Source organism: Manis pentadactyla, chromosome 3 (genome assembly GCF_030020395.1).
Source record: "Manis pentadactyla isolate mManPen7 chromosome 3, mManPen7.hap1, whole genome shotgun sequence".
Classification (NCBI taxonomy): domain Eukaryota; kingdom Metazoa; phylum Chordata; class Mammalia; order Pholidota; family Manidae; genus Manis; species Manis pentadactyla.
The window spans coordinates 74,063,330-74,088,743 of record NC_080021.1 but is presented as its reverse complement, the minus strand read 5'-3'; the positions used below and the strand labels follow the sequence as shown (position 1 = coordinate 74,088,743).

The 25,414-nt window shown below is 36.8% G+C and overlaps 1 protein-coding gene across 2 annotated transcripts in view; it reads left to right on the top strand.

Annotated features, from left to right (window-relative positions):
* NKAIN3 (sodium/potassium transporting ATPase interacting 3) overlaps window positions 1-25,414 on the top strand; it is a 617,710-nt gene that overhangs the window by 300,197 nt on the left and 292,099 nt on the right. For both annotated transcript variants that reach the window (XM_036907519.2, XM_057498035.1), the window contains exons 2-3: window positions 15,690-15,827; window positions 24,746-24,826. In XM_036907519.2, the coding sequence (XP_036763414.1) occupies window positions 15,690-15,827; window positions 24,746-24,826 (219 nt within the window). The remainder of the gene's footprint in view (window positions 1-15,689; window positions 15,828-24,745; window positions 24,827-25,414) is intronic.

Sequence of the window (25,414 nt, the reverse complement as noted above, 5' to 3'; positions counted from 1 at the left end):
TCCTGTCTTACTTTCTAAGAATGTCTTCTTTGCTCACATATTTGAAGATTTACACTGATTAACCTACTAGTTCAATCAGAATAAAAATAGTGTGCTGACTCCAGATCTGCAGTGGAAAAACAGTCCATAATTGTGCTAAGCTGTTCACAACACAAATTGGATAATTCCTTTCTGGACAGTTCAGTGATTTCTTTGCATCAGTATCTGTCGTAATGCAATGCCTGCAAGAATGCAATGCCTCCTCTTTGTTGAACCCTAAAGGTGCAAGAAGGTCCAATCTTGATAATCAATTCATTTACAGTTTCTGTTGTCAGAGATGTCACTATTCAATGAGTGGATAAGCATCTAGTTCCATTAAACCCTATTCTGAAAGGCACTATGTAGAACAAATGAAAAAGCAACAAGTGACTTTTGAATTTGATGCCAGCTTCCCTGCTTCTCTTTTGTGTGGTTTGATATGTTGACATCTCAGTTAATGCTGTTGACAAGTATCTACACTTTCAGTTGCCAGCCAGGTCTTAACTTTCACAAAAGAACTGTTGGAGAAGTTCTGGCTCTGAGACGGCTGCTGGGATAAAAGCACCTTTGACTCAAAAATGCCACCTCACCCCTCTGGGGAGTATGCTCTAAAATGCAGCAATCCAGCCACTGGAAGGTGATCTGAAACAAAAGGCAGAAAGATAAAATGGCTGGGTTCATGGTTGACAGTACAGGGTTACAGGATGTTGGCCAAACAATTGCAGTCATGCTGGTCAGTCAATATGTGTTGCCATGGAGAGATGGCTATAAGAGGAAAAACAGATGGTAGTGGCAGTGGTGGAGACAAAGAAATAAAAGCCCCAAACCTCTTCCCCGGTAGAAGTTATGTGGAATTCAACAATTCAGAGAAGAGTCATGCGTTCACTTAGAAGGCTGATATTCCCATTTGTACCACATCAATGCAGAAATATACCATTAAAATTATCACATTATTCATCTACTTACTTCCCATATCAGGAGTTACCTCTCACACTTCATTTGTCAAACCATTCCCTTGATTTCATCTAACCCATGTAAATATCCATTTTCTTTATTGAATTTATCATGATTTAAAGCAAGATTGCCCTGCAAGTATTTTCATTGGAAGTTCTCTCAAAAAAGAAAAAAAAAAGTATCTTCCTTTTCTCTGAAGAAAAGGGAATGTTGTTTGACAAATATTTATCATACAGCCACAGTATGCAAAACACTGCTCTATTCCATTATGTGTGCTATCTGATAAAAAATATAAGCTGACTCAGGGCCTGGATTATTAAAACATTATATCCTATGCCACAGAAAGTTTCCATCTATAATGTTTACGTGATGAAAATTAGCATGCAGCCTTTTTTTTTTACTTAACACAGTATGATCCATGAATTTCTAAAAAATGCATAACTTAATAATGGAAAATTAGATTTTAATCATTATTATAAAAGGATTTATGTTTTTGTTCCAATGTTTAGCATTAAGCAAAAATATCACTTGACACAGAACTAAATGAATGCAATTTCCTACTTTGCCTCAAAATATACATAGGACATATGTCAGTAGTTTCCTGATAAAGCACATCAGTGAAACTTCGTTTCCTTGATATATGACATTTTTCATTGTAATTCTATAAAAGGAACATGTAATAGAAGCAATATTTACCTGAGATCAAAAACATCTTTGGAAGATGTATTTCCAGCAGTATGGTAGATCAATACTGCTGTTAAAAACAACTGTAAATGTTAGATTTTAGAAATGTTTTAATTCCATCAATGAATGAATAAGCTAAGTTCTAAACTTGAGCTTCAGTTTCCAAGGCTCAAAGAATGAGGAAGAAGAGATAAACCCCAAAGGACTCCCCAAGTTAAGAGTCTAATAAAATCTTTCATAAACTTGAAACCCCAAACATCTATAGATTCAACTTGAAAGTGAGAATTACACCCAAACCCATCCTCAAAGACAGTCAAAATTGTCTGCCTCCAACCTTGGGACTAGATGGAGAAAAATAAAAATTTCTCCTGCATATTCATGAAAGACTGGACCTCACATGGACTTGTAAACTAGTTGTTAAAATTATTTTCCTCTGTAATTAAGGTTTTGTTTTTCTCTGGCTACTGTCAAGATAATATTATTTGTCTTTAGTTTTCTGAAGTTTAATAATGATACATCTTGTTGTGGATTTCTTTGGATTTATTCTAGTTGAGATTCACTCAACCTGAAGTTCTCTCAACATGTTTAAGCTGTGGGTTTATTTCTCTTGCCTGATGTGGAGAGTTTTCAGCCATGATTTCATCAAATGCCTTTTCAATCCCACCTTCTCCCTCTCCTTCCAGGACTCCAGTAACAGAAATGTCAGATATGTTGTTACAGTCTCACAGGCCCTTGAGTCTCTTTTCATTTTCTTTTTCATCCATTTTCTCTATGTCTTTCAGAGTGGGTAATTTTTATTGTTCTGTCTTCAATTTCACTTATTTTTTCCTCTGTCCTCTTCTTTCTGCTGTTGACCTCATCCACTGAGCTTTTTGTTTCAGTTACTGTATTTTGAGTCCTAAAATTTCCATGTGGTTCTTTTTTTCTCTATTTCTTTGCTAAGAACTTTTATTTTTTGCTGAGGCTTTCTAATTTTTAATTTGTTTCAAATATGCATGTAGTTGCTTAGTGAATCATTTTTGTCATGGGTACTATAAAATCTTTGTCAGATAATTTTAACATGGTTCTCCTCTTGGCATTGAGATCTATTGTTTATCTTTCTTCATTTAGTTTGAGGACCTTCCTGATTCTTAGTATAACAAGTGACATTGATTGAAACCTGGAGATTTGTAGTATATTTGAGACTCTGGATTTTGTTTAAATCTTCTGTTTTAACTCTCTTTTTTCCTGACACCACTTTAGCAAGAGAAGAGGATGTGACACCATGTTACTGCCAGGTGGAGATAGAAGTACAGATTCTCTACTGAGACAGTACTGACACCTGAGGTGGGGGGCTCCTCATTACTGCTGGGTGTGAATGGGAGTTTCATCTCTCCAAACGTCTCCCTTGACACCATGGTGCAAAGAGGCTCATTACGTCTGGGTGACAGTGAAAGTCTCAGCTCTCCACTGGTCTTCATCTTATACCCCAGTGGTGAGAGAGCATGTTTCATTAGTGCCAGGCGAGAGTGCAAGTTCATGCTCCTCATGTGACCCCCTCTGCACTATGGAAGAGGAGTGGACTCGTTGTTGGCTGGCAGGATGAATGTCTTAGCTCCTTATTTTGGATTTCTCTGACACCATCCTTGCCATTTCACGTCCTCACTGGGGTGGAATGCTAGGCTCCATACTCAGCCTTTCTTGGCATCAGTGAGGAAGTAGCCATTGTTTTTTTCTGTAGTATTAACTGGAGTAGGTGATTATTGCCCAAAAGTTTTCTCCTTAGTAGGCTGCTCTTTTCCTGGTCCCCTGGCTAGGAAGAGCACATTTAGGGGTACTTTTTTTGTTTGCACCCATTGACATTTCTGAATTACCAGCTTCATCAGTTCCAACCTAGGAACAGCAAAAAGAAAACCCAGGAAAATCACCACCTCATTATTCCTCAGGTTGCTGGCTGCACTGCCTTCTTCTCTCCCACTTCAGTGTTCTCATGTTGTTTTAAACATGATGTCTGAGGTTTCCAAACGTACTTAGTATGTCTATTCCATCTTTCTGCAGGAGAAAAATATGTGTTTTTTTAAATTTGTTCCTATAACCTTGCTACCACAGATCAGAAATCCATGAAAGAGGCACACATGAGAAGATGTCTACAGATGCAGTTTATAAACCATACACATATTTTTATAAAATATTTAAGTCATGTAGAAATTAATCTTCAAGGTTTAAAGACCATACTGTGGTATCAAAACTCTGGACTCCAGAGTCTGACTGACCTATGTCCTTATCCTGGTTTCAGTACTCACTTATTTTGTCCCTGGAGTGTGTTAGGTGCTTTTTAAATCTCGTTGGAGGGTAAAAACACCCTCTTTCTCATTTTTTAAAATTAGGATTTAATGAGGTACTACATTTAATGTCTTGCATACCATAGGTGATGGGCAAGTATTAGTTCTTTCTTCTTCCCTTAACTTTATCAGAAATGGAAATAGGTTTGTAATAAAAATTAGCCCTTCTTTTATTTTAAAATATCAAGCTCTCTGAAACATAGGTCAAAGCACCATAAATATGTTCTGTAACACTGAAATCACTTTAGGCTACAGTATGAAACAGGAAGTGTATATATATTGTACATAGACTGTGAGAAAAAGCATTCCCCCTATAAAGGCCTTTGCAAATAAGGATCCACACTGAAAGCAAGGGAGTGAGCATGGCTGAGATGAAAGCTCAGGTTGTTGACAGGGTATCTCTGTGTGATGAGCGTAGCTGCATCAGAACTCCTAAAATGAGCATTCACTCAACCCTTGTCCCCCATGAAGGACCCAGAAGACAGATCATCCGATAGGATCTCTTTTATTTAGTCTGTTTATACATTTACAATCTAAAAAACTGTAAACTATGAGGCTGACCAAACTTCACTGGTCCTTTGAGAAACATTTTAATGTTCAAAAAGTATGAGCATGATTAAAAACTGGTTAATTCAGTTTGTCCCCTGAGATGCTAAAGAATAAAGACACATATAACAAGTTAATGAAGATCATTTCACCAGATTAGGTCATAGATATTGGTTAGGATAACTGCAAAGAAGAAACTGAAATGCAAGTTAACACAAGAAACCCGTCAAACATTGTTTAGTTTTCAGTATTTCTAGAATCAAGGATATATTCCATTTTTGGTAAGCAGTTTACTGCATTACCAGCACCCTGCCTAGGCTATGAACAGCAACAGGACACCCAAGCAGCTGCTGCAGAATGCATTTAGATTCGCAAGAGAAAGGTGGAGAGAAAAGGAAAATATACAGGTAACGGTATGCCCCACTTTAACACCATTAACTGTTTATTACTTAAAAGTTTACTGTACATTCTAGTTTTCAGATGAGAATGACTTCTCTATAGCATAAACACTTGGACATGTTCTAGTTTTTTCTATAGAAGAAGCATTTTATTTCCAAAAAAAAAAATCTAGCTCTTACTGAAAATGTATACTTTAAAGGGTTTCTTTCAAAAAGGAATTATTGCAGATGTTCTCCACTACCAAAAAAAAAGCCCTTAAAGAAACTTATTGCCCATAAAAGTTTTCTGTCTCTCTTCTCTCCTGTCTTCTTATCCTGGGTTGCCATTTAAGTAAAACCTCATGGAAGTCTTAAATACCATGGCAGACATGTTCCTGCCAGCTGCTTGTGGGCTGGTATTGGTCACCCAGACTACGGGTTCAATTTGAGGGTCTTGCACCCATTATGGCTCTGCTGGAGAACTGAATTGCAATCTCCAGCCACTGTTCTGTAACAAATTGTCAGTTTGGGCTTGTGCTAAAGTAGCTGCCATATTCTGGGTTTGAGCTCTTCATGGATGGGAACTGCATTTCTTAACGTCAGCTTCTGGTTGACAGAATTGAAGGTGTTGGCTGTGGGTTAATTTCTGGCAGGGAAATAATACTTGAAGCTGAATCAGATGATGAAATCACCCTCATTAGACACTAAGAGACCTGTTAGAAGAAATGTAACAGATTATTCCCTTCTGCCTAACTTTTGCGAAATTCTTACCCAGAATATCATTGTCTCAGTGTTAAAGGAGGAATGGCAGTATTCTTCCCATCTTCTCTACAGTATTGTTTGTCTTTTATTCATATCATTGTTTGCAGTGCTAGAAAACAAGTATGAAAACCCTTCTCTTGACACTCTCTTGGTAAAATGTCACACTCTTTAAAAATGTGTGCTGCCAAAGGAAATATTTTAAAAGTTAATTAAAAGAACCTTATTTCCCATAATTAAACCCACAGCTTGAAACTTTGCAGGTTTAGATAAACTAACTGGGTAGGTGTGAGGAGACTAGTGATTAGAATAATCCCGAACAATTAAGTAACCCAAAAGTTATTTTTAGTAGGCTTTAGGTTCCTTACGTGATTTTTTTGCCCAGTCCTTACCTATTATTTCAAGCGTTCTAATTATATTTGGCTTAACCTAAATTGAAAAGTACTTGGCTTTTTGTGTGCATACTGATAAAGATGAAAGGGTCTCCATACCTATATCGAGCTTAGCTAGGAAGTTCACAGCTTCTTGCTTTGAGGCATTATCAAGGTGGACTGGGTTTTACTTTGCCTTTAAAATAAAAGAGCAGGGAAAGCCCATCACTGGAATATGTAATTTGATGCTGTACAAAACCTTCTTTAAGGGATTCAAACACTTTAGCTTCAAAACTACTTTTCCTCCAGCTCTCGGTGATTGTAACAGTATCCACCCAGCATGTTTTCTTTGGTCGGAGTGAAGCTGTCAGCCCCTTTGACCGGGTTCATCCTTCACCTCTCACGTGAAATTGGCCATGAGATTCTAGTTCTTGAATATTTCCATGCTGTCCCTGTTTTCACTTCCCTTGGCCACTGTCTCAGTTCAGGTTCCCACATCTTCTCTCATGTGATGATTGCAATAGCTTCCACCATTTACCTCCCTTCAGTATAGGTCTGATCTTTCACCCCATTACTTCCTCGCTACTGTTACAAAACATGATGAGAACACTCCCAAACCTCTGACCGATGGTTTCCAAAGCGTAATACTGTTTATGAAGCTCCTTGGTGTATGAGGAGTTCTTTGATTGGCTTCCTAACTCCTGGAGGTAAATCTCAAACTCTTTGACCAAGCTCACCTTGGTCTTCATCTTCCCCTTATGAAGCACCTTCGCTAGCATATGCTCTACACCAGTGCTTTGCAAACTACAATTCTTGACCCACTGGTTGGAAATCAATTTAGTTGGCTTAGGCTTGCATTGTTAATGAAATAGACCACACTATGGCACACATAATAGGATTAAGCATTGCTTGATATTTTGTTTCAGAATGTCTGTTATATTATACAAGATGTAAAATCTACTACTATGGATTGAGGTAAGACACACCCATAGACAAGCACACATGTGTACGCACACACGCACAGCAGATCTTTTTATTAACACCTGTAATCCAAGTTTGATTAAAATTTTAGACAAATTAGAACAGTAATAATTTTTAAACAACCCAAATTCCACTCAATATAATTTAGATAAATGTATTTAATGTATATTTCTACACACACACACAAACACCTAATTTTTATGCAGAACTATACAAGCATTTCATACACTTAAAAAGATCTCAAATATTTGTTGATTAAATAGATATAAATTTATTGTTATCAAATAGAATCCATTATACATACACATGATTTTGTTCCACATAATATATTATGATCAGTTTTTTTATATCAATATATATTGATCTACATTATTTTGTAAGGGTATGTAGTATTTCATTTTATGGATATATCATCATATGCTTTTAATATCTTATCATATCAGATACTTAGTTTCCAATCCCCCCTCATTATGAACATAATTTTTTGTGAACATACTTATGTAAGAACAAACATGTATACATATAATACAAACACACATATATGTGTATATTATGTGTGTGTGTGTGTGTGTGCAACAGTCACAGATTTAAGTGCCTTATGTATATTACCTCATTTAGTGTGCAAAAGTACAGTGAAATAGGTTCTGTCATTTCACAAATGAGAAGCCTAGGTGCAGAGAATTTAAGGTAAAGGATCATGAAACTAAGTTAGGATTTGAAATCAGCCTGTCTAGCCCAAGAGTCTGTATTTGTCTAATACCACACAATGTTGCCTTTACATTTGCCCAATTAAGATAAATTCCTAAAAGTGAACTTAAATTTAATAACTGAACTTGGAACTAATACAGGAACTTAAATTGAATATTTTTTAATTCATTTGTCTCAAGCACATCAAACATTTTCCAACACCGGAATGCTCAGCTCTGCCTCTTGCTGTAGTTGTTCTGCCTCCACCATTCTTTGCATGAAAACTTTTCACCATTCTTTGGGAACCCCATTCAATAGCCACCTCTTCTGCAAAATTGCTACAAGAGTGCTAAGTAGTGCTATCACTAGACATAGCTCAAGTGATCTTCCTCATTAACATGAAAGCGATTTTATCTAGGCAAAGGATAAAGACTTATTCAGAATGTTTTCATTTCAAATAGGGTATTACTGGGATGTATTGAACTTTTCCCTTCCCTTTTTATCTTTTCCCTTCCATTATGCCTTATTTTACTAATAGTAAAGTCTTACAGATACTTTAGTGGAGTTAAAACTAAATTTATTTACATCAAAATCCTAATATCTGCATCACAAATTTTGAATTATAATACAAAGGAAGGAAGGTGGCCAAGGAATGTGGCAGCTCCCAGAAGCTGGAAAAGTCAACAAAGGAAATCTGCCTGAGAGCCTCCAGAAAGAATGCAGTCTCACTAACACTTTGATTTGGGCACAGCGAGACCCATTTTGGACTTCTGAATTATGGAAAACAATAAATGTCTGTTAAGTTCATAGTGATTTATTAGAGCATTGAAACAGCAATGGGAAATGAATACACTACCATTGGCACTTACTGATTGGCACCTCTGTGCTCAACATGCATAGCAAAGTATCTACAAGGCAAAGCTTATTATTATCAACTTTTGATGAAGAAGCTGAAGCTTGACTAAGATAGCACAGCCTGTCAGTTTCTGACAGGAGCACCTTGTTTCCTCGGAAGGACAGAGAGAAGGCTTGCCCCACTTAGAACTGGGTGGAATAGGAGGACAGAGGACTAAACCATGAAACACACCACTATGTGTCCTGTGGTATTTCTAACTCTTGTGATGAACAATATTTCAGAATCTAACCTTTTTAAACAATGTGCATTTTACTGAACGATTTCAGAGCAGTATGGAAGAAGGAATATAGGGTCAGGACATAAACATGCTAGCCTCATCTCTGATGCTAATTAGTGGATAGTTCTGAGTTTCTTCACTTATTCAATAGGGATAATGATGTTTAACCTATTTTGTTAGCATCTAATTAAATTAATAGATATGAAAATATTAAAATGTTAAATAATGTCATATCCATAGTATTATTATTCATTTAGGCTTTTGAGCACTTCTTCAGTCCACAGGCTTATTCTCTGACATATTGAGACTTTGGTTAAATAGTTGTCTCCCTATCAGTTGATAGGCAGAGTCAGTGCACCAAATACACTAAAGAACTTTCCTGAGTGAATTTGTGGTATGTAAATGTCCTTCACATATACTCTTTCATCTCATCAGCCTCCATAAATCTGTCATGTCATTTGTGGTATAATATCTACTTTTTTAACAGGAAAATTTCCTTGATATGTTACCCACAGTTCCATATTTCTTCAAACAACAGATTTGCAACATAACGTACCTGTCTTCCAGTCTCCAGTATTGTTTACTCAACCAAGTAGTTTACATCTTTATTATTGAATTGTAAGAGCAGGAGGTGCCCATTTGACTTTGAGATATAGGGAGTCAAAACGCATAGACAGAATTCAAGAAGACTTTTCGAATATTTAGGAGACAGTTGTTTCACCTAGTGAAACTGGTTCAAGGAAAATTCAGTCATGCTGGGCATTATGGAAAATACTCTTCCTCTGAGCATTCGTGGATCCCCCTCTTCTAAGCTGCTGAGGCCCTTGTGATCATTCAGCCCACTGCATATTCTACTAAAGATCAAGCAACAGGCAAAGGATTAAACTTGATTTGACTTTATTCATTTCGCTAAATGATTGGCTTCTGGATTCACTGGAACAGCCTTTGCCATCGAACCCCTACCAAAGATAAAAAGTTATGCAGAGACTGTAAAGTCCTTAACATTGTTACTGTCTTCAGAGGATGAACCAAACCATAAGCACGCCAGATCTAGAGTTCCTGAATCCACTGAAGTGTGTGTGCATCCTACACCATGGTTACTTGTCTACAGACACATAGAAACTTCTCTAGAATAGCACCTACTTTAACCTACTGGTAAATCTCCAAGTTACTAGAACACTCTGTGTCATGTCTTTAGGAAGTAGAATAGTGACATACATGCTATTGATCCTTTTCTCTATTCTCTATTTTCAGAGCTATGAATAAATAAAATTCACAAGTTGTAACTTAAAATATGAGAAAGTAATTTGGCCTAAGCCAGGTTTGCAGACACAAAGGTTGGGTATCATCAGTTTCAAGCATGAAAAGCCCTTGAGGACTTGAATAGTCCTGAGATTGTAGAACAAAGGAAGCAAGAATGCTGAGTGGTGGGGCAGGGGGCTGCATGAACTTTCCAGACATAGATAAATCTACTCCAGTAACCCAGAACTTATGTGAAATGACTTGGGATATATATCAATTTAGCTGGTAAGACTGTTAATTAGAGCTTCTGAATTCTCATTTTCAGGAAGGAATTGAACCTTCATGGTTAAAAAATACTTAATACATGTATTCCTAGGCTAGAGGTTATACAGAAGAGACTATCAATGAGACAATAGCTTTAATTTCACTGTCTTTTGAACAAATGCTTTCTTATTATTCTGCCAACATAAGTAACCCTGTTTGGGTCTTTTTTATTGAGTCTGTCTCTAGTGAGCAGAGGAGAAGCCTAAGGGGAATGAGAGCAAAAGGCAGCTCACTTTTCTTACTGTGAAGTTGAATCTCCAAGGGTACTGGCTCCTGAAGAATGAGCATTCTTACCCAGCTTCTGTTTGGGCAGAAGCTTATTGTGTAGACCCAGCCTAGTAAAGGCCCAGGAAATATTTGGTCAGCTGGAACTTTTATAACTCTTCAAATCAGTGTAAATTAATTTTCATAATTAGTAATAATTCTGAGCAATTATGCAAAATTTCATGTGAAGCATTAAACATAATAAGGGATCAATAAGAAAGTTACTGTATTTTAAAGGTGCACCTATTTGTCCTTGTCTACATTGCTTTGGCATAAAACAACAAAGCAGGGACTCTTCTTCTTGAGCTATTGGGAGTGTGTGTGGTTAATGTGGAGTGTGGTTCATGGTTCAAAGTTTTATAGGAAACATTTCCACTTTGAAGTTGGCTACTTACCTAAAGTAGGACAGAGAGAGTGAAGACTTGTGCTTAAGTACGGAAAATAAAATGCAATAACAAAGTAACAAAGACGCTTATCACTGGAAGAGTGCAGAGACAAAATGCAGTAAGTTGAGAAGTGAGATGTCTTTATTTAAAGCAGAAAGTACACACTCAGGAAATCAAAGAAAAGAAGTCTGACACTGTAGGAATAATTTTACAACCCGGCTACTGCCCTTGCTGCATGCACACGATTTTTAGGCACAGAACATTCAACCTCTCACAACCTCTGTTAGACATACTGAGGTAGGGCAGGGATATGTGAAAAGCATCAAGATTAATTTTTCCTGCATACAATGAAAATGCTGAGATATATACAGTATAGTAAGAACAGAAGAGATTCCATTTTAAGGCTAAGATTCCATTTTAAAAACCAGGGAGTTAGGAGGTAAGATTCCTAACATATTCTTTGGTAATCAGCCAACAGCCTATCTTAAGGCATAACTGCTATGTTCACAGTGCATGAGGGTAACCACTATTTTGGAAAAGAACAGGATCAGTAAATTTCATGTGTTAATTTTATCTTACAGAATTATCTAGAGGACTGATGGTGGAGGGTGACATAATGTATCTCCACAGAGAGAGACATTATGAAATCGAATGTCAAGCCTACACACCACCATCCTCCACCCTTTGCCCCATTCTTGAAAGCCTTAAAAGACAGAATCCTAAGCCCTTAAGTGTGTCTCCTCTCTGAAGTTGCCTGCACTCCCCTTTCTTTGAATGTGTACTTTCTGCCTTAAATAAAGACATCTCACTTATCAACTTATTGCATTTTGTCTCTGCACTCTTCCAGTGGTAAGTGTCTTTGTTACTTTGCTATTTCATTTTATTTTCCATACTTAAGCACAAGTCTTCACTCTCTCTGTCCTACTTCAGATAAGTAAGGAGGGGCTACTGAGAGCTCTGATTTGGGCTTGCAAGTTCCTGTTGCCTGGGTGACCCAGACAGGACTACAGCTGTCTGATCATGCTCTTTAGTAGCCTGCCTGAAAACCTCCTTTTTTGCCTTTGGGAAGTTCTCAGAACATAATCTCACTCCAGTGTTCTGTGGCTCCCCAAAACCTGCGGTCTTAGTGGCTTAGTGTCCATGCTGTGCAGATTCAAGCAGACACTTGATGTCAGGTGACCCTGATTTTAGGAATTGGCAAGAGATTTTCCCAATGCTGAACAGGAGTTCAATAAGCTTCCCTTTCTTCCCTCTGTTCTTCTTGCTCTCTGCTGCCTAAACAGCTGCTGCCTATTCACTGCTATTCTCACTTTAATGAATTCCTTCTTTACCTTCATTTGTCCGACCTGCTCAGTGATTTTTTTCTAGTTCAGAGTCAAGAATGCTCTGCCACCCAGGTTGAGGTTTCACCTAGTGTGCAAGGAGTGACCTCCCCAGAAGTAGCTGTCCAACAATACCATATGTGGTTGAATCATACTTACACTTTGTTCATTAACCATAATGAAGATTTTCAAGCTTTCTACAATTTGATTCTGAAACTTACAATCCAGTTAGCAACATGTACATTATAATGAGTGTGGAATATTTTTCATGCAACCCTAAGTATGAGCTAGGATTACATTTCTTTCCCATAGCTCCGATGTTCCCATCCCTAATGCCACTCAATAAAAGTGTCCAATGGCTTCTCATATTTACTTTCAAAATCACTCCCCATTTTAATTTCCCTGGATTCTTTGAACTGAGTTTTTCTTGCATGGCTGAATTGTCTCCCTTCCTTCCTTCTATTCTTCCATCCCTCCCTCCTTCCATCCCTTCTTTCCTTCCTTTTTATTAGGATGCTGATTACCTTTTTTTAACTTCCTAGGAAAAGAAGCATACTCCTCATCACAGTGTTACAGATTGCAGAGTTACAGCTATGTTACCTTCTACTTATAAATGATTCCATTTTTTGTTTGTTTGTTTTTGTCCTCTGCTTCCTGTTGTTTTAAACTGGCAACTAGCTGGTTTTGCTTTCTCTGTAGTGTCTCCTTGCTTTTATATTTCTTGAAATCTCTTTATTTAAACCTTTATTTAAACCTCAGGCTCTTCAAATGTCTCATTCATTCTCTTCTTTGCTGTGGTGTCTCCGCAGATACCTTCTGTGAGCCCTCCAGCCTCCTCCTCTCACTGGGACTGTGCACTGCACATTTGATCATTTCCTTGCGCTGCTCTCCTGAGCCAGAACCACTGCTTTTTAGGTACTGAATTCAGTGAGATGCAGGGAAATGTTTAATGATAGGCTCTCTTAACAGATAAACAAAACCCTGATTTTTATCATTTCCCAAAGTCCATGTTATAAGTATTCCCATAAAGGCTGATGTCTAATTCCCAATCTGAGGTCACTGACCATGAAGTTGGTAAGATGTGTGACTCAATGTGCACCTCCAAACCTACACCATCACACCATTGACAAAAAACAATTTGACAGATATTTCTAAAATATATTCATACTCTTTCTGAGTTAACAAAGCAACCTGGTTATCATTTAATTTCATTTAGTGGCTCTGGGTCATTATTAATGTCAAGCTCTAAGGCAAAAAGTTGTGTCCCTAGAAATTACGACATTTAAACGCAAGATATTTGCCTATGAAAGAATGACTAGGTAGCTAAACATGGAAATTAGATAAAACAATTAAGTAAAAAATGTAGCAGTATTTTGTTTATTTTTTAAGGGATTTTTGTTATTTTAGTTGATTTTTTAAAATACAGTAATCTAGTTTTCATGGTTTGTATAGCCATTATTGCAAACTCTCACCTGATACTTGATATGATACCCTACCTGTTTCAATTTTTTATGATCTTTTTATTTTTGCTCTTATTTAAGACCATTGTAAACCCATTTTTAAGTAAATTATCAGAATAAATATTAATAATAGAGAAATATAGTGTTTTCAATAAAGGATGAAAATTTTCTGGTAAGTGGTGTTAATTTGGTTCTCTTTCATTATGTGTGTTTTCTTTAATATCATAAAAGAGAATGCTATCCAGGCATCTTCTGGCAAAAGAGAAAATGGGTTTTTCTCTGTTTGAAAAGTTCACTTTGAAGGTTTTTGTGATGCGCGACAGCTTTAAACTAGGGTTGCTTTTCAGAATAAATTGCCTGCAGCTGCTCTTCAGGGTTTCTTTTTTATCTGAGCACATCCATCCTGTTTGGACATTTAAAAACTGCATATTTACATCACTGATGGGATGATAAATAAAATGCTGCATTTTTAGGGGAAGGTTCCTGGGACCTAATTAGAGTCAGAAAAGCAGAGACAAGCAGGGGATTGAAAACTTGGTGCTGCTTCTTACCTTGCCCTGATGATCTTGTGCTTTAGCCATTTCTGTGCATCTTCCCATTCGTGAGTACAGGGGATGGTGACAAATCACTTGATGGTCAGGAAATACCCATGAAATGAATGTGGCTCTGGTGTGGCTGTCTTTGGGCATTCGCTCATTTCTCTTCTCCTCCACAGCTTGGTGAAGGTGAATTTTAACCAAGGTAAATTCAGCTTATTGGATGCAGGACATTTCTTTATGTCCAAGGAAATTAAAGCTGTACACCTGCCACGCAACTAGAAAAATACCTGGGGTGCCATTTTCATTTCAAATATGCCAACTCTGGTTCCATGAGCATGACTAATCATTGGATCATTTTATTAGAATTACTATTTTATCAAAGTAAATCTAGAAAAATGGTTGAACTGTATAAGATTAGTGTCCAAATACAGCAGGTGGAATTATAAAATGTTTAGATACAGAACGTGATAAACATCATTTGTACATGATAATGACATCGTTAGCACTCACTGAACCATATGAAATTCACCTGTTTCATCATGAATGATGTAAGTGTATATTTTAATACATTTATAATTGTTTAAAATGTAGTTGTATATTGCATATATAATAAACGATGACTTGTCTAAAAGTGTTATGGCCCTGTAATTTTTCAGTATTCAAAAAGGATTTTACCTAAACTAAGACAAATTTTAATGTAGGTTTCTGATCTCAATAAAATATGTTTCAGAGACTTTAGCTGTAGTTTCACATCAGGGCCTTGAACCCGTAGTAAGTTAATCATTAAGCTTCATTTTGAAAAAGTGATTAGCCACTATCACCAATGACTGTCTAATGAAAAGAAAGAAACAAACAGAAGACTTGGGAATTTATGTTTCACATAGGAAGGCAGGTCTAAGTAGGGATGTTCCTTTGTTTGTTTCCAAAAGATACCAGTTTTAGCATTGCAAGCCTGTAGTTATTATCCCAAGTGTGGTACATGAAGGCAATCATTCTACTAAAAAAATAAGATGAATTAATGTTATAGAGTATGATGTCACAAAATATCTGCCTGCATTTGCTGCTATAGAAAATGATGAAAGGAGTATATCTCTACTTTCCAGTTAGGTTAAAACCGTTGTATACTTGCAGTCATAATACACAAAGTTATCTTAGCATATTTGCTGAGAGAAGTTGCATAAAACATACACAGAATAGGCATCACATGGATAATGATGTCTATGAGGGAGGTGGAAATTGAATATGCAGACTTCTCTAGCTGTGAAATAAAGATTTGGGCTTGGCTGAGCTGCTAACGGCCTCTCTCTCTGCTTTGTTGTAGCTCTCAGCATTAGAGAGGCAGATCTTTGACTTCCTTGGCTTCCAGTGGGCACCTATTCTTGGAAATTTTCTACATATAATAGTCGTCATATTGGGTTTGTTTGGAACCATTCAGTACAGACCTCGATACATTGTGGTGGTAAGTCCTATTTTTACCATGTCTCTTTGTAGAAACACTACACATTTGATATAAGAAGATTAATAATGTAATTTAAGTGCTGCCTCTGTTATGATGTGGCATTGCTGTTCTAGCCTTCACGTACTGAATTCTGTTAAGAGGCAATTTTCTGTGGAAAAGACAGAACTCAGTGGATGTTAGGCATCATGATTGTATGTCTGAGAGGCACAGTGGGACTCACAGTGTAACTGAATTCTAGTTTCACAAGGAAATTTAAAATGGGGTTTGGATAGAGTAGGTCTGGTTATGGTCTGATGTTATGATGAAATATAATGCGCATTAACTGTCATTTCAATGGTGTATGTCACTAAACCTAAAAACCAAACTTATCTAGCCATAACTGTTTGCTAACTGATAATAATAATATAATTTAATTTTAATTATTTACAACATTACAAATGCATGTACTAAAGGGCATTTGATGCCCTCCACTAATGTACTTCACACTGGATATCGCTGAACATTTGTCCATTTTGTAAAGATAAATTTTAAGAATAAATCCATTCTCCAAACTATGCCAGGCATGGTCAGCACACCCTCCATGGTAGGACAGCTTCATGAAGTGTCTGCTGTGCCTCACAACTGAATGGAAATTACTCACAGTGATTAGTTTTCTTTTTTATTAAAAAAGCAATATTTTAGGCTACATGTACAAGTAGGTTGTGAGAAATAAAAAGTACATACAAGTAATGGTAAACAGGAGCCCCATACTCTAAAATGTACTTTGAGCCTGAATAAATATACAGTGTTCATTAGGATCAGTGAGTATTTTCTTGAATGCAGGGACATTGCCTCCATAGAAGAAAACCATAGACTCATACACACACACACCTTTCAATTTTGATTTAATTCAATCATGTCTGTCAACATGCATGAATTCTTTAGTTTGAATCTCAAAATTGGCATTATTGTATCTTCTGCATATCATGGAGCTGAAGATAACTGGGCCGCAGCAGGGACTCTGCACTCAAAAAGAGTTGCCCCTGGGTGCTCGGAGCGTTTTTTGTCACTCAGCAGGCTGCAGAGGCTTAATAAATCCTGCTTTACTTTTCGACTCTGAAAGATAATCTCTGCCAAGCCACTGTATAAACTATTAGAAAGGTGTTTCATGGAATTGATCTTGCAGTTTCAGATGCTTTAATATGCCTAATATCAACTATTATTGGATTCTACATTCTAGTTTGTTGGTATGAAGACAGAGCACTTTTATGCCAACAGACATTTTATTTTATGATGTTGGTGCTCTGGTGAAGCACAAAATACCAGGTGGCTATGAAACCAGTGGCTGCCATGGAATGAAGCTGTGGGTATTACATTAGCGACATTATCTCTCCTATTGCTTTTACCGTCTAAATATTAGCCCTACACCTTCTTCACACAGCTTCTGCCCTGGTTGAGCTTCTGGCCTCTCCTTCCTGCTTAAGGACCAGCGTTTGCTTTCAGCCTCCTTCCTGTCCAGTGTGTCCTGTGCACTTTTCCTAAGTCACTGGCTTAAAACACTTACTATTAGCAGGATAAAGTCTAAGAACATTCGTGGCCTGCCAAACTCAAGTCTCACACTTAATCTGTTCTTCCTCTCTTCCTCCCTTCCTTCCTTTCTTCTCCCTTTCCTCTCTCCCTTCTTCCCTTTTTTCTTTCTTAACTTCCTTCATTTTTTCATTTACTAACTCATTCAAACCCTCTTTACTGGGTTTCTGCTATGAATCTGGCATTGTGTTAAGTATGGGGTACATTGGTGAGCAAATACAGACAGGTATTCTCTGCCTTCCCAGTCTAGTGAGACAGGTGTACCTTGATCAGATAACCACCCACCTAAGTGTTCAGCTGCAACTGTAGCAAATTTTACAAAGGAGCACGTTGGGCAGGAGATACACAATGGGGAGACTGACCTGGCCCTGCCCCAGTGATCACGGAGCTGAAGTCCACAGCATAGGTGTGGATTCACCATCAAGAGGGGACCAAGGGTCTTCTGAGTGGAAGGCCTCCAGAGCACGTAGTAGGATGGCCGTAACAGTAGTTCCCAGTCACTCATTAAGTATTTATTGAGGACTCACTATACTGTCCTGGGGCTGGATCAGTAGGAAAGAATGTAATTAGTGTCCCTGCTCTCCACTCTAAGGAGTGGGGAGGCACAGGGTCAGGGTCCCAGGAGGTGATGAAATGGCAGTGAAAGCAGACTGAGTAGAGCAGTGGGGCGGAGGCCTGGGGACGGCCTGAGCCGGCTTCAGAGCTGTGGGAGAGCAGAAAGTTGGCGCCCGTCAGCCCCCACTCCTCCCATCCAGTAGCCGCTCCCCCGAGTCCCGCTTGGGGGTTATGCTCCAGCTCCAGCAGCCCTTCCTCAGTCCTTTGCTCACACTTCTCCCATGCACCCAAACAGTTAATCACTCCTTGCTCTGTGTCCTGAGCATGTGTTATACTTTGTTCCTGTTTATGTCTGCCCCCGCAGGCAAAGAGTTCTTTAAGAACACAGAGTGTAATGGGCTCTTTTAATAAATATGTGTTCATTGTTTTTCCCATCTGGCTGCCTACCAGTCCAAAGCCTATTTATGACAGAACTGGCATCAGTTTTTTTTTTTCTGGTGTCTTTTTCCTCCACTTCCTTCTCTCCCTTCTCCCTCCTATGTGTGGAAGAGGCAGATTTAGATCTTCCAGAATCTTCAAAAGAAAAACATCTATAAGAGAACAATCCATGTTTTTGCCCATCTTGATTTTCCTTTTAATGCATATGCCAACCAGATCTGATCATTTTATTTGCTATTTTATTCAAGACCCTCTCCCAGGAATGGGAGAGAAAGAAAGCAATGAATGGATGGGAAAGCTTTCCCTGCCAAACATGTCACTGGGTTTAACCTTCACGAATGTTCTATGGGTACATATTAGCCTCTCTAATTCTACAGACTAGGAGAGAATTAAGGAAAGATTAAGTGCCTTACTCAAGGAACCTAAATTGTAAGTGGTAGAAGTGAAAATGTGTCAGCCTCACCTCCATTGTTATTAGGTTTATGAAGTTACTTTATCATAATCTATGCTTTGTTTCCACTACCAGATTCTAGATGACATGATGTCATTGTCAGTATAAATTTTGATACTGGAAATGATCCTACCCCACCTCCTCAGATGATTATAGAATATTGTTAACTGTGTGGGATTCCAAATTACCTCTTGTTATAGCATGTTATATCAACATATAACATATACATTGTCTGTTTGGGAGAAATGCTTGAAGAATCATGAATCCATGAGCATGGGAAATATGTTCACAAAAGATGCCTTTACTGGGATGATCACTTTATTGGGAAGGTAGCTGCATCACTTATCACACCACAGGAGTTTGTCCCTGAGTTGTTCTCATGAATGCTTTGGTTAGAAACTACCACTGGTGGCTTGGGATTCATTCTGGTATAAAAAGCTTGAAAATGAATATAGCATATGTCACCTCAGTCAAGGTGTGTTTCAGGAGGCACCAACTTTCAATGGCAGTAAGAGGAAACCTAGGTTAGAAATCCTACTGATTTCTCATGAGCAGAAAAAGCTTTTGGATTGCAGGCGATTTCTCCCCAACTCACCTGCACTGTTCTTAGTATTAGGTTCCTTTATTGGCTGAAATAATCACCAATAATGCCAATTAAATTTCATCCATTTCAAAAGTAATATATTTTGGAGCACCCAAAACACAGACGGTAAGCCATTGCCATTTCTGGCAACACAGTAGAATTACCGCAATTTATATCAAAGAATTAATGACCCTTCTGAAAGTACTGAGGAAAAAAACCATGGAGAACAGGCTCTCCAGTGTCTATAGGCAAACTTCAAATCCTGAAAGTGGAAATCAAAGCTTATAAAATAGCTTCTTTACTTATCTCTCCTTGCAAATCTGCCTCCTCACTTTCTCCTTCCTCAACCCAGCCATACTGAATGGTTTGTGTTTTCCAAAGATGACACGCTGGTTCTTGCCTCCCGAGTTAGCACCCACTCTACCCATTCCCTGGAATGCCCTATTCTCCTTACCCATTTGGAAAATTCTCAATAATCCTTCAACTGAGTGGTCACTCTTAAGAGCCTTCCCCAGCCTCCCCCTTACCTTGGGATAAGTGCCTTCCTACTCTGCTCCCATAGGTGCTGGTGACTCTTGCCATCCTAGCATTCTGCATGGCTGCACTGCATGCTTCTAGGCCCTTCTGGCTCCATCAGCAGTGTTCTCCTGGAAGGCAGATTGTGCATTGTGCCCATCTGTTGCTATATTTTGGGCCTAGCCCAGTACGCATGGGGCTTTAAAGATGCTTAATACTGAATGTACAAATGCCATATGAATGAAAGGTTATTGTATGAAATTATTTTACAGGACAGTCTGAACAGTGATTTCTTATCTCAGAACATGTCAACAATCATTCAGCAACAGAAACTGGCCTACTGCTTGCTTATCTGCATCTGAACTCAGCTGAGGATTACATGATAAAATAATATGTGCTGTTTTGCCTACACCTACCATTACTGACTTACTCCTCATCTAATTTTTTCTAAGAAATATAATTTTGAGAGCTCCTTCCATTGTAATGAGGAGGTCCCACAGCAAAGGCTATTAGAAAAATGCACCCAAGTCACAAAATGGAAGAGTAATAATTTCCCTCTGGATACTAGCTCTGCCGGTTAGGTACTTAGCTTAATTTTAGATCACAAAGACAACTTTATCATATGGTACTCTTTTACTATTAAAATATATTTTGGCTAAGCTGCAAGTCAAGGTATATATATTAAGAGTTTGGTTGTAGGATTTGAATGTATCTTTTGTGTTTCTATAGTCAAAATAGAGCCAAGCATAGGCTTTGAAATCATACTTACCATTCATAAAGTACTGCTCAAGAGTCAGCTCTTTACTCCCATCTGTTTACTCTTAATCAAATATTTTGAAATCTTACTTATAAATTCCAAAATGAGATTCTGCCTTAGAACTATTTCAATCTTTATTATTTCATAGGCAACAATTTAATCAAGCTGTTTCAAATTAATTTAAATGCAGAAGCATTAGCTAATTTAAATTTTTGAATAAATAGGAACTTTGGAATTATAATTAACTCAAAAACTGTCTTAAAATTAACAAAAAAAAGCCAAGTAAATTTGCTACATCCACAGTTTAGTTAATCGGACTTTTATGCAAATGCTCATGTGCAAAGAACAGGAATTTGCTCCAATTTGAATTCTTGTGTAGGGAAATTTCCCTAGTAGGTCATTCTTAACCTCCTTCCTGAGCTACTGCTCAGCATGACTGTTAAGAGCATCCAGTTTCCATTGAGTTGGTCTCACATTTAAATTCACTTTCAACCAATTATCGGCTGTGAAGACTTCAGACATTTATTTGCTTTATTTGTATAATAATTACTTCATTTGTAAAAACCTAACTCTGATCATTTTTGAGAATTATATAATACATGTGGTTTGCTTAGCATAACCTAACACAGAGTAAGTTCTTGATAAATGATTGAAAGTTTAATATGTCTTATTTTTTTTCCCTTTCACTCTGCTTCTTTTAACCATTAAAATAAAAGGATAGTACATTGCTCTTAAAGTTCTTCTGGACATGAATACTGAACTCCAGAAAACATTGGAACAATGAACAAGCAAGAAACCTACCTATTTTTTTTATAAGTCTAACATATTGTGCATAATATTGTATCTGATTGATATACATGTGAGTGAATGAATGAATAAATGGCCTTTCTGGTAACTGGAAAATAAGCTCAGGAAGTAAAAATAATTCATGTTATAGACTAATTGCTCAGTGAAGAAGAAATAGACAGCAAGCCTTCTAAAATTAATTTCACTCTTAAAAATCTGAAATATCCATGCAAAACTAGGAGATACTCAGGAAGTTACATAGAATTCATCAACATGTTTTTTCATCTTTATAGTCCTTGTCTATGTAAATTAGGATTTAAAATATGTGAACTGAGCATAACCAAAGTAGGATAAATAAATAGGTAGATAGATAGATAGATAGACAATAATACAGAGTAATATTTTTATTTTACATTGGGAAGTTAACTCTTCCACACTGCAAATATATTTATGTGGATATAGAGCATGTATGCATGCTTTGTGATAACCAAAAATTGAGTCTTATCTCATTTTTTATTCTTGTTTCAATTGAATTATAAATAAAATAACCTATGTCAAAAAGATGACTTATGTTGTCCTAATACTTCTTGCCTAGGTAAATGTGTATGGATGGGTTTGTATTGCTAGAAATTTCTTCCCCTTTTATCTCTGTGCACAGACTTTGAGTCTCAGGTGCACACTGAAGTATATAGCTTTCATCCCCTAACAATCCAAAATTCAATCATACAAATGTCCTTTATTCTTAACAAAGTAATGTATTGGAAGAAAGATACTTACAATATTGCTTTATAAAAAGAACATGATATTTATATCATGCATAACACATTAGTTGCAAAATATAAAAGGAATTGTTATTCAAAGAACATTGCCAGTTGTAGAATATATATAAATGAAATAAATTTTTGGTAAATAGATAATTTGTTGACTGGTCACTTGATAAATTGCAAAATTTGGTGTAGTGTTAACTTGCAAATTAACCCATAGTCCATTTGTGAAGATCTTTTAGAATAAAGCCTGTCATGTAATGCTTAAGCATTCCAGCTCTGGGGGCAAACTATTGCAATTCCTATCCCAAGGCTGATACTACCTAGTTCATCAAATGATTACCTCTCTGCCTCAATTTTTAGTGTGATGACCTGATCTGTGCAAAGTGCTTGACACAGTACCAGGAACATGGAAAGCATCACAGTAATGACTCTTTATTGTTAAGAATTTAGCAGCTGACCACTGGAGTCTACTTAGCCTGGTAATTCTCTTTGCAAGTTCAGAAGTAGCATCAATGACACAATTTGTGAGAGATCCTGGATATGCTTCAATCACTGAGCTTCAGCTATGATTTTTAAATCAATTTGTTTTATTATGCATTTGTTATAACTATAGGTTGTAAAGGTTTGCATTTAATTCAATTCATTTCCTTACTTTAATCTTGCTTTATTTTATGTCCTTCCCTTAACCTTTATCACCGGATGTTTTCTCATAACTTAGTGGTCTGCACTGCTCTCTCATTTAAATAAACTCATAATTAGATTAAATTAGAATAAAAAATAGCAGGTACCAGATGCCCTCTTACAAGCAATAGCTTTAAAATTTGATGTGGTTATTGTGACTCAATCAGTTTGCAAAAAGTGTACATTGATGATGTAGTTTAGCTGTTTTCAAAATTCATGGGAATATTTTGTGGTTCAGAAAGTGTGTTTCAATGCATTCGGCACATTTTCAAAACTGTCTAAGTCCACTCAGACTAGAAGCTTCACTAACAGAAGATAGCAGTATCAACAATATTTGCAAATATCAAAAGCCTCAATATACATTTAAACTTACATCAACATTCTAACATATTTGCCAACTTCTCTAAATTTCCAATGATTCTGGAGTTTTACTCATTACTATAATTTTATTATTCTTGGAAAACAAAATTAAACAAAGCAAAAGCAAAACCTCCTTTCCAGAAAGAAAAAAAAGATATATGATGTGACATCAGATGTAACCAGTTCTAGAACTACACAACTACATGAGGTTATTTTGAAAGCCTTTAAAATATCATAAATGACAGAGAGATACAAAATGTAAAGAAAAGAACAGTAATAAGTTTCTTTTAACAAATAGTCAAAAACTTCTGATAAGGTTTTTAATAGTAACATGGATATTTTACACAGTGTTTGAAATTCATAAATGCTTTTATTTGACACAGCATAGGAAAAGCTAATGAAATGATTTCAAAATTTATTTTAATTTGACAAGAGCATATAATGATTATCATCACTGCTAGAAAGCAAAATTTTAATTAGTGTGCTGACTTATGAAATTAAGAATTCATAGATTTCTATGGTAAAGGAAAATGAATGACCAAACCATGTATTTGATCTGTTAATTGTGTTCTCAGAGTGAGTTCCATCCTTGGTCATGCAAGCTAATGTGTATGTCAGTTTTCCAGGCTTCAGTTTCTTTTTCAATAACTGGATGCGTTGAGCCCTGAGACCCTCTCCATTGAAGCTTCTTGATCAAAGGCTACCTGAATTCAAGCTAATACTCTCGAGGAAGGGATTTCCTAATATATAATACATGAATAAAACCAATTATCAGTTAGGCTAGCGTGTTTAGATTTGATTGGATGATGTGGTGGGAAGATAGTTTCCATTATGGAAATCTGTTGTTCATTTGTTCATTCTTAATCCTGTTTGTCAATTTGTGTGATCTAACGAATACTTTCTATGAGCAGATTGTAGTGTATGATTATATTAGAGGCACACACTCCACTCTTGATACAGTAACCCAACAGAGGAAAGTTGTTAATTTTACTCCATACATCCATTTTCAAACACAATCTTCATTCAAGGATAGGGAAGTCCTGGGTTTTGAGTAGCATTCCATAAAATTTGACTGTTTAAAAGTTACCTAAGAATTAGATGAGAGAGGGCTGATAGCTAACCCAAAGAAAATTTGCCTGATTGCATTCCCAGGAAAAGCAAATATTCAGAAAACAGAAGTCAAATCAGAACATGGATTTAACTTGCATCTCCAAGTCAGCAAAGCACTCTAAAAATAAATCTAGCTTTATTGCCCTCTACTGAAAGCAGTAGAAAATATTGGATTTTTAATTTCTGGAGATCTTAGGAGACCACATAAGGAACACGCTTCTGAGCATGCCCTGTTTCTTCCCAGAAGACAGACTTATTGACATTTTTATTATTGATTTATTTAGTATACATGCCTTTCATCTACACATTTTTCTTCTCTTTTTCCCTCTCCCCACACTTTCTCTCTAGTATACAGTATGGACTGCCCTCTGGGTCACCTGGAATGTGTTCATTATCTGCTTTTATTTGGAAGTCGGTGGGCTCTCTAAGGTAAGTTTATTATGCTTTTAAAGTACACTTTAAAATACAGTAACTACACTAGTTGGTTGAAGAATTAATAATGTATATAACTGTTGAATCACTATGTTGTATATTTGAAACCAATATAATATTGTATATCAACTATACTTCAGTAAAAAAGAGAGTACACTAAGTAGTTACTGTGACTACATATGATTATATATATAAGTAATCTTAGTAACATTGTACATGGAATACTGATCAAATATTAGTTTGGTTACCTTTCAGATAGAATGCTCTTAGGAGTGGGTTAATATAATGGAACTCCAAAACGGTGGCTTTATGTTTTAGTTTGTTAAGCTCTACTGGAGTTCAACTTCCAGCATATCCTCACACCCAGTTTAAAAAAGCCTAATGTCACAGTGAGCACAGCCCCAAATGTTAAGTGAAAATAGTTCTGAACACTCTTGTATTTAAGTGGGAAAAGGGGTTCACTAAGATGTTAATATGACATACATGAATGGCAAGTTACTATCTGCTTGAATACTGGTTCTGGAAAAAAGGTTTGACAAAGAACGAAATCCTTATACGTGTAAGTGGAGCACACATTTGCTAATA